Source organism: Geotrypetes seraphini, chromosome 5, assembly GCF_902459505.1.
Source record: "Geotrypetes seraphini chromosome 5, aGeoSer1.1, whole genome shotgun sequence".
Lineage (NCBI taxonomy): Eukaryota > Metazoa > Chordata > Amphibia > Gymnophiona > Dermophiidae > Geotrypetes > Geotrypetes seraphini.
In genome coordinates, this window is record NC_047088.1 from 263,088,094 (window position 1) to 263,108,431 (window position 20,338).

Genomic DNA, 20,338 nt, shown 5'->3' on the forward strand with positions numbered 1-20,338 from the left:
TCTGTCTGACGCTCGGGATTGTACTTAATCTGAGTGTAGTGACTGCTCTATAGTTCTATAACCATACTGCAACAATGGCCCCTATGAAGAAGTTTGAAAAAGAAGGCGGTAAGAAGAAGATGATTATGATGGAAGTTAAGAAGGAAATCATTGAGAAGCACAAACGAGGTATGCGAGTGGCTGACATTGCAAAATGTTATAACAAGTCTACCTCGATGATTTGAATAATATTAAAGAAGAAAGAAAAAAATAAGGAGGCTAGATGCAGAGAAAGGAGTCACGAGAGTTATCAAAGCAACGGCCACAAGTTCTGGAAGATGTAGAAAAGTTGCATCTTGCATGGATAAACGAGAAGCAACTTGGTGATACTGTGACTGAGAACTTTATCTGCGAGAAGGCAAAGGCCTTGTAAGCCGACCTCATAAGTAAACTGCCAGGTATGTCGACAGAAAACGAAGAAGGCTTCAAGGCGAGCAGGGGATGGTTTGATAACTTTAAGAGAAGAAGTGGCATCCATAGTGTTGTGAGGCATGGAGAGGCTGTGAGTTCGGATGCTAAGGCAGCTGAGATGTTTGCTGCTGAGTTCCAGAAGCTCATGGTTTCTGAGGGTTACCTGCCGCAGCAAGTTTTTAACTGTGATGAGAAGGGGCTTTTTTGGAAAAAGATGCTTAAGAGGACCTACATTACAGCAGAAGAGAATGCAATTCAATGCCCGGTCACAAGTCCATGACTTACTAGAGAAATTCGAGTTCATTAAGGTCAAATTCCTTCCTCCCAACACGACTCCACTACTCCAGACCATGGACCATCCCATGGACCATTTCAAACTTTAAAAAGCTTTACAACAAAGCACTATTTCAGCGATGCTTCGAGGTAATCGACCTTACCCTCTGAGAGTTTGGGAAAAATAATTTCCACATCATTAACTACTTTTAGATCATCGATAAAGACTGGGATGGGGTCACCAAGAAAACTCAATTCTGCTTGGAGAAAACTCTGGTCTAATTGCGTTCTTGGATATGACATGGAGGGGTTTGCTCATGAACAGGAGCCACCAGTTGCCAATGAAATTGTGTCCTTGGGGAAGATCATGGGACTAGAGGTGAACGAGGATGACATTCTACAGCTGGTAAAGGAACATGGTCAGGAGCTGACCACCGATGAACTGATGGACCTGTATCACACGCAATAGCAAGAAGTTATGGAGGAGATCTCGTCTGAGGAGGAGGAGAAAAAGACAGATGAATCTCTCACTTCAAATGAGATTAGGGAGATGTTTAAAATGTGGGAAAGAGTGCAAAATTGTGGAAAAGCACCACCCGAATAAGGCTTTAGCAGTGTGAGTGATGAATCTATTTAATGACAATACAATGCCACATTTCCGCAAAATCCTCAAAAGGAGGCAAAAACAACTGTCATTGAATAGGTTCCTTGTTAAATTCTCACAAAAAGAAAAATATTCCAGTGAGCCAACAGATAGCAATGATTCTGCTAGTTAGCAATTTCTTCTATCCATTTTCATATACACACAGTATCTTATTAATACATAATGGTAACCACAAAATTACAAAAACACAAAGCACACTGTACGCAGAGAAAGTCTTATCATTTGTATTCGGGGTTTTTATTCAAAGAGATCAAGGCAAATGACTTTAAAATATGCAATGTCACCTCCGTAAAATCTATAGAAAAATAGACAAATAGTGTGCAAAATATAGATAGCAGTTATAAATTCTCAAAACTGACATTTTGATCACTAAATTGAAAATAAAATCATTTTTCCTACATTTGTTGTCTGGTGATTTCATGAGTCTCTGGTTGCACTTCCTTCTGACTGTGCATCTAATATTTATTTCTGCCTCCTGCACACTTCCTCTCCTCCGGACTGTATTTCCTTCCCAACCATCTCTTATGTCCTTTGCCAGATACGGTCTCCAAAACTGAACACAATACTCCAAGTGGGGCCTCACCAACGACCTGTCCAGGGGCATCAACATCTTCTTTCTTCTACTAACATAACATAACTTTATTCTTCTATACTGCCATAACCAAACGATTTCTAGGCAGTTTACACAGAAGAAGGCTGGACAATCAGCCAAATACAAATAGTTAAAAATACAACAGATATACTCAATGTAGAGTTTTGCTAACAATAGTACCCACGTTTAAGAAATAAATTTGTCAAACAGCGCTGACTTAATTTCTTTACAAAATGCATCATAAGACAACATAGCTTCACCAATGTATTTACCCAGCCAAAATTGCTGTTTACCTGCTTGGAATGTGAGAGTCTTATCCAAAAAAGTCTTCTATCTGCAACCAGTAATTTTTGGATAAGCAAATAAATGTGAATTCCTAGTTTTCCTTACTGGTTACACCTCTCTTTATACAACCCAGCATCCTTCTGGTAACAGCCACCACCTTGTTACACTGTTTCTTTACTTTTAGATCTTCAGACATTATCACCCTAAGATCCCTCTCCCCATCCATGCATATCAGCCTCTCACCTCCCAGCACATACAGCTCCTTCCGATTACTAATCCCCAAATGCATTACTTTGCATGGAATTTACCTGCCAGATATTAGACCATTCCTCTAACTTTTGCAGATCCTTTTACATGTTTTCCAGTCCCTCCTTAGTGTCTACTCTGTTACAAATCTTGGTGGTATCTGCAAAAAGACAAACCTTTCCTTCTAACCCTTCAGCTATGCCACTCACATACATATGTAAAAGGATCGGCCCCAGCACAGAATCCTGAGGGACTCCACTACTCACCTTTCCTTCCTCCGAGCAATTCCATTAACCACCACCCTCTGGCATCTGTCTGTCAACCAGTTTCTAATCCAGTTCACCACTTTGGGTCCTAACTTCAGCCCATCAAGTTTGTTCAAGAGCCTCCTATGAGGAACCGTGTCAAAAGCTTTGCTGAAATCTAAGTAAATTACATCTAGCATATGTTCTTGATCCAATTCTCTGGTCATCCAATCAAAAAATTCAATCAGGTTCGTTTGGCACAATTTACCTTTAGTAAAGCCATTTTACTTTGGATCCTGTAACCCATTAGATTCTAGGAAGTTTACTACCCTTTCTTTCAGCGACACTTCCATTATTTTTCCAACAACCGAAGCGAGGCTTACCAGCCTGTAGTTTCCTGCTTTATTTCTGCAACCATTTTTGTGAATAGGGACTACATCCACTCTTCTCTAAACCCCAGGAACCACTCCAGTCTCCAGAGATTTGTTGAACAAGTCTTTAATAGGACCAGCCAGAATCTCTCTGAGCTCCCTCAGTATCCTGGGATGGATCCTGTCAGGTCCCATCGCTTTGTCCACCTTCAGTTTTTCAAGTTGTTAATAAACACTTTTCTTTGTGAACAGCGCAGAATCTACTCCATTTTTATGTGTAGCTTTGCCAGACAATCTTGGTCCTTCTCCAGGATTTCTTCTGTGAACACAGAACAGAAGCATTTGTTCTGCATGTTTGCTTGTTCTGCATCGCTCTCCACATATCGGTTCATAGCATCTTTTAGTTTCACAATTCCATTTTTCATCTTCCTCCTTTCACTAATATAGATGATGCGCAGTGTTCTCCCCAGCGCTTTTCAGCCGGGCGCTCCGCCCAGCAAATTTACATTACCGCCCGGCTGTCATCTGCCGAATCCTGCTGCCACCACTGCTTAACGTGCAGCCTGAAGAGCCGCCGAAAGACTCCCGCCTGACTTTAAACAAAATAAAACCCAGCAAGCGACTCAAACCCGGCTTCCCTCCGAAACCGGAACTTATGTGTGGGGGGGGGGGTAGGGCAGAGAAGCCAGCACGGACCATTAGAGCCCCAGAGCATGCGGGAGATAGGCCAGCCACGGAGGGAAGCTTACTTGCTCTTGCTTACTTCGGGTCTTTCTCGCTGTCGGGTCCTGCCTACTTTCTGTTTCCGCGAAGGCAGGACCCGGCAACGAGAAAGGCCCGAAGTAAGTAAGAGCATCAAGTTGTAAGCTTCCCTCTGTTGCTGACCTTTGGGAGATAGGTCAGTGACGAAGGGAAACTTGCAACTTGCCTTTGTCTGTAGCGAATCTGCTGGGTGTGTGAGACGGGGAGGGGGGGGGTGAATGGGAGGAGAAATGCTGCTGTACCCAATTAGAGGGGACGGGGGAAGAGAAATGCTGGTGCTTCTGCTGTACCCAATTGGGGGGGGGGGGTTTAAGAGAAATGCTGATGATGCTGCTGCTGTACCCAATAGGGAGAAGAGTCATGCTGCTGCACCCAATTAGGGGGGGAGGGTTAAGAGAAATGCTGCTTCTGCTGTACCAAATTGGGGGGAGGAAAGAGAAATGCTGATGATACTGCTGTACCCAATGGGGGAAGGGGAAGAGAAATGCTGCTGCACCCAATTGGGGAAAGAGAGGGAAGGAGGAAGAAGGAAGATCAGGAAAAGGAGGAAATAAATGCAAAGACCATGGGAGGGAGGGAAAGGAGATACAATAACATGGAGTGGAAAGGAGAGATGTCAGGGCATATGTGGGGGGGGGGGGAGCAGGGCCAGATTAAAGGATGGGCACCGGCCTAGGGCCTGAAATGGTCAGGGGGGCCCATCAGTGCTGTGCTTTGGGGCCTCCCCCTTGCTGGATTCGCTGGCAGCAGCAGCAGCCTCATCATCATCCCAGGTGCCCCCCCAAACCCAATCCGACCCTCCTATCTCTCTCTCCTTCCCTCATCAGTGACTTGCCAGAGGGAATCACGGCAGGAGAAAGCCCTGAAGCAGCCTACTTAGAGTAGAGCAGTGCTGTTTAAAGTCTCATGATGGGAGGGAGGGAGAGATAGGTTGTGTGGGGGGGGGGGGAAGTAGCAATGCCCCGGGTGCTCGGCCTGGCGTCATGAACTTCTTCGGCTAGCAACAGTATTTACAATTCACTGCTGTTGCCAGCTTCAGGCCTTCCTCTCTGCCGGGTCCTGCCTACTTCTGTTTCTATGAAGGCAGGACCCGACAGAGAAGAAGGCCCGAAGTTGGCAACAGCATCGAATTGTGAATGCTGCTGCCTGAAGAAGTTCATGTCGCCAGACCTTGGGTAACAGAAGGAGCAAAGGGAGCAGAGGGGGAGAGACTTGCTGCACCCAACTGGAGGGAGAAAGAAGATGAGGGAGGGAATGAAACGAGATGCCAGGAATTGGAGGGAAGGAGGAAAGTATGCCAGACCAAGGGAAAAGGAAGGGGTAAGGAAGGAGAAGATGTCAGAGCATGGAGGGGGAGGGAGAGATGGAAGAAAAGGAAATAAGTGAGATGCCAGAGAAGCAGGGAAGGAAAGATACCAGACTGTAGGGTGTGAAGGAAAGAAAGGAGAAGAGAGAGTTGCCAGAGCATAGGGGACGGGGTGTTGACAGAGAGAGAAAAATGGAGAGGTGGCAGAGCTGAAATCAATCATGTACAAAGGAGAAGAGAAGGGGCATAGGATAGACAGTTTATTGAAGGAGCATAAAAAGAGGGAAGATGCCATATGGAACGGGGAGAGGGCAGACAGTGGATGGAAGGGGCTGATGCTGCATGGAATTCAGAGCGGACAGATGCTGGCTAGAAAGAAGAGTGAAGACAAGATGATTAAAGCAGAAACGACAAAAGGTAGAAAAATTTTTTTTTGTTACTTTACGTAGAATCAAGTAGTATTGTATCTATTGATTAAAGTTTATAAATAGGAAATGGAAATAAGGTAGTTTTTTGGGGACTAAACCCCTTTCCTCAGGTCAGGACAGGATACCATAACAGCAGGGGTGTCCAAATGGTCGAGCGCGATTGACCAGTAGATCGCAAAGGCAATGTGAGTCAATCGCGTTGCCTTGGCAATCTTTTTCTTCCTGCTTCCCTGAGCCAGGCCAGACGTGTACAAGCGCCGGACTCGCAATACTTCACCTCCGACGTCAATTCTGACATCAGAGAGGAAGTTCTGGGCCAGCCAATTGCTGCCTGGCTGGCCTGGAACTTCCTCTCCGACGTAAGAATTGACATCAGAGATGAAGTCTTGTGAGACCGGCGCTTTTACATTCCTGGTCTGGCACGTGGAAGCAGGGAGAAATCGGCATGGTGGCTTAGGGGATAGGGAAAGAATCGGGGAAGTGGAGAAATTGGCGCAATGGCTTGAGGGGGCAGAGGGAGAGAGAAAGAAAGAGAGACAGAAAGAAAAGGGGAGGGGCAGAAAGAAAGTGCAGAAGAAGGAAGTGCAAACAGAGACTCATGAAATCACCAGACAAAAAGGTAGGAAAAATGATTTTATTTTCAGTTTAGTGATCAAAATGTGTCTGTTTTAAGAATTTATATCTGCTGTCTATATTTTGCACTATGGCCCCCTTTTACTAAACCGTAATAGCGGTTTTTAGTGCAGGGAGCCTATGAGCATCGAGAGCAGCGCAGGGCATTCAGTGCATCTCCCTGCTCTAAAAACCAGTATTGCGATTTAGTAAAAAGGGAGGGGGTATATTTGTCTATTTTTGTATATTTGTTCCTCAGGTGACATTGCATAGAATCGTCTGCCTTGACCTCTTTGAAAACCCGCGGAATATAAATGATAATTAACATTTTCTCTGCGTACAGTGTGCTTTGTGTTTTTTAAAAAATTTTATTGTTGGTAGATCATTTTGACTTGGTCATTTTAAAAGTAGCTCGCAAGCCCAAAAAGTGTGGGCACCCTTGCTGTAGAGCCATTTCTTGTATGACTGGATGAGCTATATTTATCTTTTTTTTTTTAGTTGTTTAAATTCATACAGAAATAAATGACTAGATTGAACCTAATGACTTCATTAATGCCTTTCCCTTTTTTAAACCTCTATACCATTTGAAAGAGGGCAAATACTTCTTAAATTTAGTAAAAATATTCTGGCACAAGTGTCAAACCTTAAAAAAGGAAGTCATATTGAGCATTGGAAAATAATAATAATAATTAACTAATAAAAATAGTATACATTTAGGGCTCCTTTTACTAAGTTACGATAGTGGTTTTAGTGTGCGCTTAGCGCGCGGAGGAATTGCCATGCGCGCTAGATGCTAACGCCAGCATTGAGTTGGCACTATTTTCCCACATAGCGCAGGGGTTTGCGCGCGCTAAAAATGCTAGCGCACCTTAGTAAAAGAGGGGGTTAATTTTCCCCACCACCAAATTTCCCCATCCCGCCCCACCCAGCTACTTTTTCATGCCACCCGGCTGGAAAAAATTTCTGGGGAGAACACTGATGATGCGGTATACAAACCTAAGGATTAGATTAGATACCTAAAAAAATTTTGTCTCAATTTTTTACATATTTAGCCATTTGCTTTTCTGCCTGCGCTTTCGCCAGACGTACCTCTCTCTTGGCTTCTTTCAGTTTCACCCAGTAGTACTTTCTGTGCTCCTCTTTTTGTGGTTTTTTTTACTTCAGGAACGTCAAATATATAAGAAATAAGAATAGCCTTACTGGGTCAGACAAATAGTCCATTAACCCCAGTAGCCCGTTCTCACAGTGGCCAATCCAAGTCACTAGTACCTGGCCAAAACACAAAGAGGAGAAACATTTCATGCTACCGATCCAGGGCACAACTACAAAGAAGGAAAATAACTTCAAAAATCAAAAAGCGTGAAAAAATTCAAGAAAATAAACAAAAAACACGCTAGTGTAATTGCTGTAACTTCTTAAAAGTCCTCTTGGAACTCCATAATCCTTATACTTTAAATCAGTGGATAGATTGTGCTCAGAGACATGGAGGAAAAAGGAGACATGGAGGAAAAAGGAGACAGAAAGTCCCCAAAAAACCTCACCACCCAATCATAGCATAACGTCCACCTTAACACACTTTTATATGTGCATGACTTGAAAGATTGTATTATTGAAAAAGCACTTATCTTTTGTATATAGTTCTTTGGCCTTTGACTGATCCAGAAGCAGAGGCTTTCCCCATGTCTTTCTTTTTCAATAACAGACTATGGACTTTTCCTCCAGGAACTTGTCCAAACCTTTCTTAAAACCAGCTACACTATCCACTCTTACCACATCCTCTGGCAACACGTTCCAGAGCTTAATTATTCTCTGAGTGAAAAAAAATTTCCTCCTATTAGTTTTAAAAGTATTTCTCTGTAACTTCGAGTGTCCCCTAATCTTTGTAATTTTTGACAGAGTGAAAAATCGATCCACTCAGGATTTTGTAGACTTCAATCATATCTTCCCTCAGCTGTCTCTTTTCCAAGCTGAAGAGCCCTAATCGATTTAGTCTTTCCTCATACGAGAGGAGTCCCATCCCCTTTACCATCTTGGTTGCTTTCTTTGAACCTTTCTTCCCCCTCACTGTGCTTGTTTCTTCGGCGGGAAGCCTCATCCATTATTTCATAGGCCCCCAGGTCCTCAATTACATCGTGCTCCTCTGGGTAAAAATCTTCACTCCAAGAGACCCTCAGGTGTTTGGATGAGAGAGGAGTACAGGGAGACAAAACTGCCGCTGTGTTGGGCCGCACTGGGGAAGACGTCGGGGGGGGGGACCCCCCCCCCCCCCCAAGACCCACGGAGTAGACACGGAACCTCCAGCCGCCAGTACATAAGCTTCACAAAGTGCTAACATAAATTCAGGGGGAAGACCACCGGCGGCACCAAGGAACCCCCTGCCCCAGCAGGGGACCCTGCCATACCTTGCCCCTGTATTTCCAGAAAAGGGGGAAGGTCACCTGAGGTAACTGAAATGAAGGAAATTGGACCGGAAACCACCAAAATCGGAGCTCCTGCGGCTGGAAAGCCTGGGACATTCATGATGCTGAGGCCGAGGAACCGACCAACGCAAAAAAGGAATCCCCAGCCGTTCCGGCGGCAAGGGAATCCTTTTCTCCCTGACCGTCAGCAGTTGGGGTACCCTCTGTGTGGGTGTCGGGAGAAGTCTGGGCTTCCCCGCAACCCGAACCCAACTCGCGAGGTTCATGTGGCAGGGTGCCCTGGCCGCTGGCATCCGCTGCCAACGAGACTACCTCACCGCTCCGGCCTGCACAACGCTTGCACAGGCCAGCAGTGAGTACCTCGCATCTGGAGCATAATGAGCAATTTTTCCCTTTAAAAGTGCTCATTGTGCTGAAAACCGCTCTAGCTGCAAGAAAAGTACTAGTTAGATGAGAAAATACAGTAAAAAGGCAGTTTTAAAGGGAAATTAGCTCTTTAGACCGGACACCTCAGGATTTGGGGCTTGAACAAACTAGGGGAATGGGTGACGAGATGGCAGATGAAGTTCAACGTTGAGAAATGTAAAGTACTGCATGTGGGAAGCAGAAACCTGAGGTACAACTATATGATAGGAGGAGTGTTATTGAATGAGAGTACCCAAGAAAGGGACTTGGGGGTAATGGTGGACATGACAATGAAGCCGACGGCACAGTGCGCAGCGGCCGCTAAAAGAGTGAATAGAATGCTAGGTATAATCAAGAAGGGTATTACTACCAGAACGAAAGAAGTTATCCTGCCGTTGTATCGGGCAATGGTGCGTCCGTATCTGGAGTACTGCGTCCAATATTGGTCGCTGTACCTTAAGAAGGATATAGCATTACTCGAGAGGGTTCAGAGGAGAGCGACACGTCTGATAAAAGGGATGGAAAACCTTTCATAAGCTGAAAGATTGGAGAAACTGGGTCTCTTTTCCCTAGAGAAGAGGAGACTTAGAGGGGATATGATAGAGACCTACAAGATCATGAAGGGCATAGAGAGAATAGAGAGGGACAGATTCTTCAAACTTTCAAAACATAAAAGAACAAGAGGGCATTCGGAAAAGTTGAAAGGGGACAGATTCAAAACAAATGCTAGGAAGTTCTTCTTTACCCAACGTGTGGTGGACATCTGGAATGCACTTCCAGAGGACGTAATAGGGCAGAGTACGGTACTGGGGTTTAAGAAAGGATTGGACAATCTCCTGCTGGAAAAGGGGATAGAAGGGTATAGATAGAGGATTACTGCACAGGTCCAGGACCTGTTGGGCCGCCGCGTGAGTGGATGCTGGGCGTGATGGACCTCAGGTCTTACCCAGAGGAGGCATTGCTTATGTTCTTATGGGTTTTTTTTTTTTAACAAAACAGACTCCACGGCTCTCAAAGCTGGGGGGCAGGCAACCGGCTGAGGCACCTCTACAAAAAATGCAGGGAGGTGGAGGAAGGTGGGGGGAAGGACCCAGCATGAGACCCACCGGGTTTAACACCCCCAAGGTCCAACAGATCCCTAAACAGGACACGTCCAAGCTCAATCCAGCACAAAAGGGGAACCAGAAGTCCAAAAACAAAAGTTCCAACAGTTCTAAGAGGGGAGCCGAATTAGCCTTATCACCTGCTATCGGAGACTGAGGAAGACTGGATTAGTAGGGGGGAAGCTATGCTGATATACAAGTTTGATCTCAGTCTTCACCTGCTGGTAGCAGTGAGGTATAATACCCATCCATAAAGGAACTATACCGGTCTACCAGGCGATACAGAATCTTCTTTTATTTTGGCTGTATCCGCTTTTATATCAGATAAAAATTCTTTCACTGATTTCAGTTCAGCTAAGATTTCCTTCGTGCCTCCGTCTTCCAAAGAGGGCAATGGCATCTTGGATGGCGAGGTGGGCTCCTGTTTATGTCTTTTTCCAACCTTGTTAGTTGACATATTATCCAGTTGGCAGTAGATGGACGCTGACAAGGTGTTTATAAAGCATATCCAAATATAATTAAAACGTGCCTTTCAGATTTAGGGATGTTAGTCCCGGGATTCCAAGTATAAAAGCAGGAGCACCAGATTCAAGCTGCCATTTCTATCGGGCTCAGTAGTGCCCCCCCCCCCCCAATCTCTGTACATTGAAATATTCAAGAGACAGTTCCTGCTCAGTACAGCTTACAATCTTATCAAAAAGACAAACAGAACAAGTCCAGAACACATGTATTCCATGTATTAAAGGTGGAAAGAAGAGCAAACAGCCATCATGGTTAGACGTGCGAGACTATTAGAGCCAAAAACCATCCTTTAAAGAATCTGAACGCAGAAAATAAGAAACAATATAAACACTGACAAGTTAATGTAAAGTACTGATCAAGAAAGCTGAAAGAGAATTTTAACCCTTCCATGCTTAAGTTAAATTATCGACAACTTTACACACCTGGGGTTGACCCCAGATCGCTTATAAGCACTGAAAGTTGCTTCAGCTTAATAATTTAGCAAATTCTCACTGTCATGGTACTCAAGTGAAACATTTATGTTTATAAAATGTATATTTAGGCCTACAGAACAACCAGTGATGTTCCGGTAATGTTTTAAAAATGTTTCTTCTCTTATTCAGCACACTCACTGTACAAATGTTGTAAAAAATGGCTGTTAGCAGTGTTTCTTTTACAGCAGAACCTAACAAAATATTTTGACACGTTTTCAACTTCTCTTATCATTTGTTGGGCATTACTTTGGAGATACATTATGACTTTTTCAGTGCTGTATTCCACTGCTGACAATGTTGCCTATGAATGTACTCTTGTAACCTGTTCTGGGCTCCTTTGGAAGGACGGGCTAATAAATAAATAAAACCTGTGGGGTCGATTTGACCCCTGGTGTGTATAATCAGTTTACTCACGTTAAACTAGGTTAAAACAAACAAACAAAAATTCAAAAGCTGTATTTATCACAGACAACAGGAAACGCATTGTCTATTACTATTGAAAAGGTACCTGGAATTTGAAATCAAAATTACAATTTATAAGTAAGCAACTAAACTAAGTCGTCAGGCTGGGGTCAAAATGACTCCAGGTGTGTACACAGAAGGGTTAAGAGAAACTTGCCACAGAGGCAAAAACTCATGGTAATAACTTTTTCAGGTACATAATTAAGCAGAAAGCCTATGAAGGAATCAATGGGACAGTTAGATCATCAAGGAGCAAAAGGGGCACTGAGGGAGGACAAGGCCATAGCAGAAAGACTGAATGAATTCTTTCCATTGGTCTTTATGGTAGAAGATGTAAGAGATCTACCCATACCAGAAAAGTTTAAGGGTGACGATGCGAAGTACTGAAAGAAATCTTGGTGAACCTAGAAGACATACTGATCTAAACTGACAAGTTAAAGAGTGATAAATCACCTGGACCAGATGGTATACACTACAGGATACTGAAAGAACTCAACCATGAAATTGCTGATTTGTTGTTTGTAATTTGTAATCTATCATTAAAATCATCCATACTACCTGAAGACTGGAGTGTGGCCAAGGTAAGCTCGAGTTTTAAAAAGTGTTTCAGGAGTGATCCAGGAAATTACAGACTGGTAAGCCTGATTTCAGTTCTGGGCAAGAAGGTGGAAACTATTATAAAGAATAAAATTATGAAGCATGTAGACAAACATGGATTATGAAATGGGTCAGAGTTAGCATGGGCTCAGCCAAGGAAAGGCTTGCCTCACTAATTTGCTGAATTTCTTGTAGATAAAAGTTAGCCGGTTGACAATAGTGTATCTAGACTTTCAGAGAGCTTTTGATAAAATTTCTCATGAGACACCCCTGAGAAAATTAAATAGTTATGGGATAGGAGGCAATGTTCTGTTGTGGATTAGGAGCTGGTTTATTGGACAGAGAACATAAAGGTAGGATTAAATGGTTATTTTTTTTCTCAATGGAGGAGGGTAAATAGTGGAGTGCCGAAGGGATTTGTACTGGGACCAGTGCTATTTAACATATTTATAAATGATCTGGAAATTGGAATGACAAGAGAAGTGATTAAATTTGCAGATAACACAAAACTATTCAAAGTTGTTAACACACATATAGACTGTGAATTGGAAGACTGGGCATTCAAATGGCAGATGAAATTTAATGTAGAGAAATGCAAAGTGATGCACATTGGTATGAATAATCCCAATTCTAGGGTCCATCCTAGATGTCAGAACTCATGAAAAAGATCTAGGTATAATTGTAGACAATACATTCCACCCAAAGTGTGGAGGTAGCCAAAAAAGCAAACAGGGTGCTAGGAATTTAAGAAAGGGATGGTAAATAAGACCAAGAAGGAGAAATTAGGTTCTTACCTGCTAATTTACTTTCTTTTAGCTTCTCCAGATCAGTAGAGGTTAATCTTTACAAATAGGTATATATTCAATCATGACCAGTAGGTGGAGATTGAAAACTGTGAGATAGTACATAAGATATCCCCTTCTCTATTCTCATCAGTCTACTGAATAGCCAAGCACAATCAAGAACTGAAAACAGAAATAAACAATACTCTGAACAGGAGTAACAACTAACGTACCCAAAATGCTGTTGGAAAATGCAGAGGAGAGATACCAGAAGGAAAATGTCCCCACAGCTTGCCAGCTAAGCCACAGCCACTGTTCTTTAATACTCCCCGGCCCTAGAAAAATACTAGAACCCGCAGCAAAAACACAAAACTGCCCACACAACAGCCCCAACAATACAACAACAGACAGAGTGGGGACCTGTACTGGTCTGGAGAAGCTAAAAGAAAGTAAATTAGCAGGTAAGAACCTAATTTCTCCTTCTTTAGCACTCTTCAGACCAGTAGAGGTTAATCTTTACGAATGGGACGTACCAAAGCAGTTCCCATCATGGGGCCGACACCAGAACACGCTCACCGAACACCGCGTCCCGACGCAGCTGAACATCTACCTGGTAGTGTCTGATAAAGGAATGCAAGGAAGACCAAACCGCAGCCTTACAAATGTCCACTGGAGGCACGAGCGAAGACTCAGCCCAAGAAGCCACTGACCCCGAGTGGAATGAGCCTTGAGAAACTCCGGAACAGGCCCCTGTCTCAGAAGATAAACGGAAGCAATAGTCTCCTTAATCCAGCACGCAATAGTCGCCTTAGAAGCGCCAGCCCCCCTACGAGGACCCGCCAGAAGGACAAAGAGATGATCTGATTTCCTGATCTCCTGGGTCCGCTGCACATAAGAGCGAAGGACCCGACTGACATCTAACTTGCGCAGCTGTCTTTGCTCAGAAGAGCTCTCCCGACTACCCAACACCGGGAGGACTACAGATTGATTGACATGAAAGGGAGAAACTACTTTTGGTAGAAAGGAAGGAACAGGCCGCAAGACAACCCACTCCCTAGAAAACTCCAAGAAGGGAGCCCTACAAGAGAAAGCCTCTAGTTCAGAAAGAGGCCTAGCGGAAGTGATGGTCGCCAAAAAGACTGCCTTCAGAGTAAGGTCCTTCAAAGAGAAGCCGCCCAATGGTTCAAAAGGAGGGCGCACCAGAACATAAAAAAACAGATTGAGATCCCAAGATGGAACACAGGACCGCACAGGAGGCCTGAGCAACTTGGCAGCACGCAAAAAACAAACCACATCAGGAATGGCTGTCAAACGCTGACCTGTCACTAACCCACGAAAGGCTGACAAGGCCACAAGCTGAACCCGGAGAGAAGACCAAGCTAGACCTCTATCCAGGCCATCTTGCAAGAACTCTAGGATGTTAGGCAGGGAAGCGCAAAAAGAGACCACTTCCCGCGCCTGGCACAAACCCTTAAAGAGACACCAAACACGCACATAAGCCCGAGAGGTGGAAAGCCTCTGGGACCCCAAGAGAGTAGAGATCATCTTATCTGAATACCCCTTCTTACCTAGGCAACCCCTTTCAAGAGCCAAGCCATAAGACAGAAGGGAGATGGGTCGAACATGGGAATGGGACCCTGTGTCAAAAGGTTGTCCAAGAGAGGCAGAGGAAGAGGATACGCTACCAGAAGCCTCATCAGATCTGCATACCACGACGTCGAGGCCAATCCAGAGTCGCCAGAACCACAAGACCCGGAGGCGAACAATGCGGAGAAGAACTCTGCCCACTAATTGCCACGGAGGGAACACATACAACAGCCCCTCCATTGGCCATGGTTGAACCAGAGCATCCAAACCCTCGGCCAGACCGTCCCTGCGACGACTGAAGAAGCGGGGCACATTGGTGTTGCCACACGTGGCCATTAGTCCAACAGGGGCTGATCCCAAGCCTGCACTATCAACTGAAAGGCCACGGGGCTGAGGTACCACTCTCTGGGATCTAAGATGCAACGACTGAGAAAGTCTGCCTGAACATTCTCCACCCCGGCTATGTGAGAGGCCGAGAGGTCCTGAGATGCAACTCCGCCCAAAGCATGAGCAGAGCTGCCTCCTGCGCCACCTGAGCGCTCTTGGTGCCTCCCTGCTGATTGACGTAAGCCACAGCTGTGGCATTGTCCGACAGAACTCTGACCGACTTGCCCAACAAGAGAGCGGAAGGCTAACAGCGCCAGACGGACAGCTCTGGTCTCCAACACATTGATCGACCAGGACGCCTCCTCCGTGGACCAAGTACCCTGAGCTGAGTGACGTAGACACTGAGCCCCCCAGCCGAGAAAACTGGCATCCATGAGAAGCACCGTCCACTGCAGTAGATCCAGACTCACCCCTGAACCAGATGAGAGGTCTGGAGTAACCAACAAAAACTGCAGCGCGCCAAGCCTCGCAGAGGGACAGGAACATCCAAACTGTGCCTCTGGGGCGATCACCTCCGGAGCAGAACATACTGAAGAGGACACATGCAGGCAAGTGTCCACCTCACTACGTCCAGGGACGCCGCCATGGACCCCAAGACTTGGTGGAAATCCTGCACCCGAGGACACCGGGATGCCAAAAGGAGGCGAATCTGAGATTGCAATTTGCTTACCCAGGCCTCTGGGAGGAAGACCTTCCCCAAGGAGGTGTAGAACAGAACCCCAAGGTATTCCAGATGCTGAGCCGGGGCCAACCGACTCTTGGCAAGGTTGACCATGCAGCCCAGGGACTGGAGAAATTCCACCACCCGAGCCATAACCCAGGTGCTCTCCTGTAACGACTTTGCCGAATCAACCAGTCGTCCAGGTAGGGATGTACCAGAATGCCCTCCGACCGCAAGGCCGCCGCGACGACTACCATCACCTTGGTGAACATCCAGGGAGCCGTGGCCAGGCCAAAGGGAAGCGCACAGAACTAAAAGTGCCATCCCAAGATCGCAGAGCGAAGGAAATGCTGATGAGAAACCTGATTGGGAACATGCAAGTAGGCCTCTGTCTGATCTAGAAAAGTCAGGAACTCCCTTGGCTGAACTGCCAGAATGACAGACCACAGTGTTTCCATGCGAAAGGAGGGAATTTTGAGAGCCCTGTTGACCCCCTTCAAATCCAGGATGGGCCGAAAGTTCCCTCCTTCTTGGGCACCACACAGTAAAAATGGAGTACCTGCGGGGGCACTGGAACCACTGCTTTGAGATCTAGAAAGCGCTGAAGGGTCAGGCGAAAGGTCTGCGTCTTCCATGCCGCCTGACAAGGAGAGGCTAAGAAAGGATCTGGCAGAGAGTGGGCAAACTCCAGAGCACAACCGTCCCGCACCACCTCCAGGACCCACTGATCGGACGTGATCTCGGCCCACCAAGGAAAAAAGTCGTGCAGCCGGGCACCCACTGGAACCAAAGGGGGTGCTGGCAAGGAGTCATTGTGCTGGACGGGCAGTGGGGGAACCGGCGGAGGGATTCCCAGGCCCCCCGACAGGCTCCCCGAAAGGATAGCATGTGCTGATAAAACCTGTCCCGGGAAAACCTGGAAGCCTGGAAAGAAGCAGCCCCATGCCCAGGGCAATACTTGCGGAACTCCTATAGATGGCCCTGGGCAGTACCATCCCGAGACGCCGGGTGGGCACAGTCCTCAGGCAGGCGAGGCACCTTATAGTCTGTCAGAGTCTGAATCAACCTAAGTCCTCTCCAAACAAAAAAGACCCCTGAAAGGGAAATTTAGTAAGCTTAGCTTTGGACGCGGCATCCGCCGACCACGCATGAATCCACAAATTACACCACGCCAAAAGCCATAGACTTAGCCGAGATCCGCACCAAGACTTAAAGAGCAACCGAGAGGAACGAGGCAGCCATCTCAATCTTTGCCACCTCCTGATCCACCAAGGACCAGTCATCAGACTCACGATCCAGGACATGCTCACGCAGTGAACCCACCGAAACACAGTGCAAGCCACCAGCCCCCCCCCCCCCCCCACAAATGGCTGCCTGGACTCCCAAAGCCGAGAACTGAAAATTCTGCTTAAGGATGGCCTCCAACTTACACTCCTCAGGATCCCGTAAGGCAGAACTGCCCTCCACAGGCACGGTATGCCGCTTAGAAATCGCCAAGACCACCGCGTCAACCACCGGTGACTGCAATGTAGCCCGATCCCTCTCCGGGATGGGATACAACCGAGCCATAGTGCGTGCCTCCGGTGTTTTCCATTGCGCCAGAACAATATCCTGAATATCCTGATGCAGAGGAAAAGAGCGGGAAACAGTACGGATCCCCTGAAGCAGAGGGTCCCCCACTCGCGGAGTCTCCAGTGGTGCATCTTTAAAACGCAACACCGAGGAAACTGTTGGATCAGGTCCGGTAGCTCAGCCATCTGAAAAATGCGTACCATGGACGCCTCCTCGCCGGAAGACGGGAAACCTGACAGCCTGCCACCAGCGGACGTCCCCTTGAGAGGATCCTGGAACTCCTCAAAAGGGTCCTGGTCCTCATCCAGGCCGACACGCTCCTCAGACTACAAATCCTGATCCCAAGTCACCCGCAGGCGCTTGGCCGAGGGAGGAGGAGGGAACACCAAAGGAGAAGAGGGAGGCAAAGCCACAGGGGGTGTGGAGGAAACCCCACTCCCCAAAACCCCCTGGGCGCATAAGGGACACTCAGTCGCCTGAAAATAGGCTCTGCATAAAGAAAAAAATTAAATCAGGTGAAAACCCCCCCGGGGGTTCCAAGGGACTCCCTGCCACAGCAGGGGACCCAGCAGAAACCTGCCCCTGTTTTTCCAATACAAGGGGAAGGTCTCCTGAGGTTGCAGACAAAATGGAGGGGCCAGACTGAGAAAATGGTGAAGTTCCCGCCATAGCAGCTGGGAAGCCTGAACAGTCCCAGCCGCTAAAACAGGCAAGTCGGCATCAGCTGTTAAAAAATCAGCTGAGAGGGAATCCTTTGTACCCTGACCGTTGGCGGTTCAGGGAATCCCTCCGTAGGTGGTGGGGGAAATCCGGGCTTCCCCACTGCTCCTAGCCGACTTGTGAGGCACTAGCTGCGGGGAGTTCTGGGCGCCTGCAGCTGCTGCCAACGGAGCTCCTCCACCGCACCGGCCTGCACACTGCTTGCACAGGCCGGCCGCGAGTGCCTCACATCTGGAGCACAATGAGCACCTTTTCCCTTGTGAAGTGCTCATTGCTCCATACACTACCTAGCTAGAAACAGTGTCGATTAGATGAAAAATACAGTAAAATACAGTGTTCTTAAAGGGAAACAACCCTCCAGACCAGAACAGACTCACAAGTTTTCGAAGCAGTAGGCCTTGATTGATTTAGGGGGCAAGGCTGACTGCTGAGGCTCCTCTAAAAAAATGTGGGGAGGTGGAGGAAATGGGGAGGGAAGGACCCCGCTCGAGACCCACCGGGTTTGACACCCCCAAGGTTGGATGGACCCCCAAACAGGGCCCACCCAAGCTCAATCCTGCCAAAAACAGGGACTAAAATCCCCTAAACAAATTCCAATAGCCCTACCAAGGGAGATGGGTACAGATCACTCAACACCTGCTGGAGACTGAAAGAAGACTGATGAGAATAGAGAAGGGTTAGGGGATATCTTATGTACTATCTCAGTTTTGTTTTCAGTCTCCACCTGCTGGTCATGATTGGATATATACCCATTCATAAAGATTAACCTCTACTGGTCTGGAGAGTGCTAAAGAATATTATAATGCCTTTTATCGCTCCAGACAGATGGCTGTTTCTTGCCTTTGCATAATTCTTTTGAACTATTACTGGGCTTAGAGAAAGAGTGTTAATTACATTTTAACATTTAATAGTCATAATTTTTTTGAGAACATTGCTCTGTACCTTGTTCAGATGGTGCAGTGGGTTTCTCTGTTTCCATTGACTCAGAATTATCCAACATTTCCTGCATCTCTTCCTCTCCATATCCAGTATCTGGGCTACTTGTCAGCTTTTCCTCCTCCTCATGGCTTACAGATTGCAGCATTTCTTTCTTGCTCATTTCCAGCACAGCTGAAATCACCTCTTCTTCACTCATTCCACTAAAGCTAGCATCTGAGGGTTTACCATTCTCTGTTTTGCTCTTTTTTGACCCCTTAGTACAAGAGACAGTTGTTTAAAAAAAAGAAAAAAAAAAGAAAAGAAAAGAAAAGGTTAAACAAGAATTCATATGGAAAGATTAGGTTCTTACCTCAACCTTCTTTCTAATATACACGCCATTCCTAAATCTGTGGGTAGTCAATCCCTTCTCGTGAGAACTCTTTGTAGGGAACTTCATTGCATACATTTTTGCTCCTCCTCTCTTACCTCTGGGCTGTTCTTCAACTCCTCAGTGTGTAACAAAGCAGACAGTCAGCCCTGTATAGGAAACAGAAGAGGGAAGGATACAGGGACTCTCCCTGAGAAACATGTCTGCTCTGCTCATAGCATGAAACATATCAGCAAATATATAACAGATAATCAAATTCAAACATTTGTAATACATAAGAGGGTGAAAAACAAACAAGTCACCAACTTGAGCACAACCTGCACTAAGAGTATGGAAGAAGTATAGAAATTACCTGGATTCTTCAATGCGGTAGTCAATTACTCTATTCTTCTCGAGGCTAGACTGAAGATACAAGATGTTTGAATTTCAGGTCTTAGTGAGGCAAGTAGCAGGCGAATTCTCCATGACAGGGTGAGTTTCAGGAATGATTGAGAGTATGTCTACTAGAAAGAATATTGAGGTAAGAACTTAATCTTTCCTTCTAGTGCAACACAACACACACTCCATTCCTGAATCTGTGGGACATAACAGCAGTCCTTTAAGCCTGCCATCAGAATCGAACATCCAAATGCAGAACCTTGCTTGTCTGCCACATCTACTCTTTAAAACTCTGTGAACAAATGCAGAGAAGACCCAAGTGGCAGCTCTACAGATATCTCCTGGGGAAACTCCTGAAGACTCCATCCACAAGAAAGCAACTCTTCTCGCGGAATACACCTTCACAGACACAGGTGGATGTTTTCTACTGCTGACACAGGCCTGTTCAGTTTCTCCTGTTCTCAAGGGTAAGGATCTGCTATTGCCTGTTCCTTTGGCAACGCTCACCCATATCGGACTATTACGTTCTATATGCCGGGTTACATCACATATACAGAGCCACCGCCTGCACTTTAAAGCTGCTAGACATGAAGCAGTTATTTCTGGAAGGAAACTGGCACGGCAAATCAGGCAGGAAGCTTGGCATGATATGGAACAGTGGCTAGCAGCTGGTAACAAGAGACCCCACCTAAGTGTAGTGAAACATTGCAGGCAGACCTTAGGAAATTG

General features: G+C 46.2%; 1 protein-coding gene across 3 annotated transcripts in view; it reads right to left on the reverse strand.

Moving 5' to 3' along the window:
• Positions 1-20,338, reverse strand: part of USP37 (ubiquitin specific peptidase 37) — a 465,383-nt gene that overhangs the window by 109,772 nt on the left and 335,273 nt on the right. For all 3 annotated transcript variants that reach the window (XM_033944517.1, XM_033944518.1, XM_033944516.1), the window contains exon 19: positions 18,868-19,117. In XM_033944517.1, the coding sequence (XP_033800408.1) occupies positions 18,868-19,117 (250 nt within the window). The remainder of the gene's footprint in view (positions 1-18,867; positions 19,118-20,338) is intronic.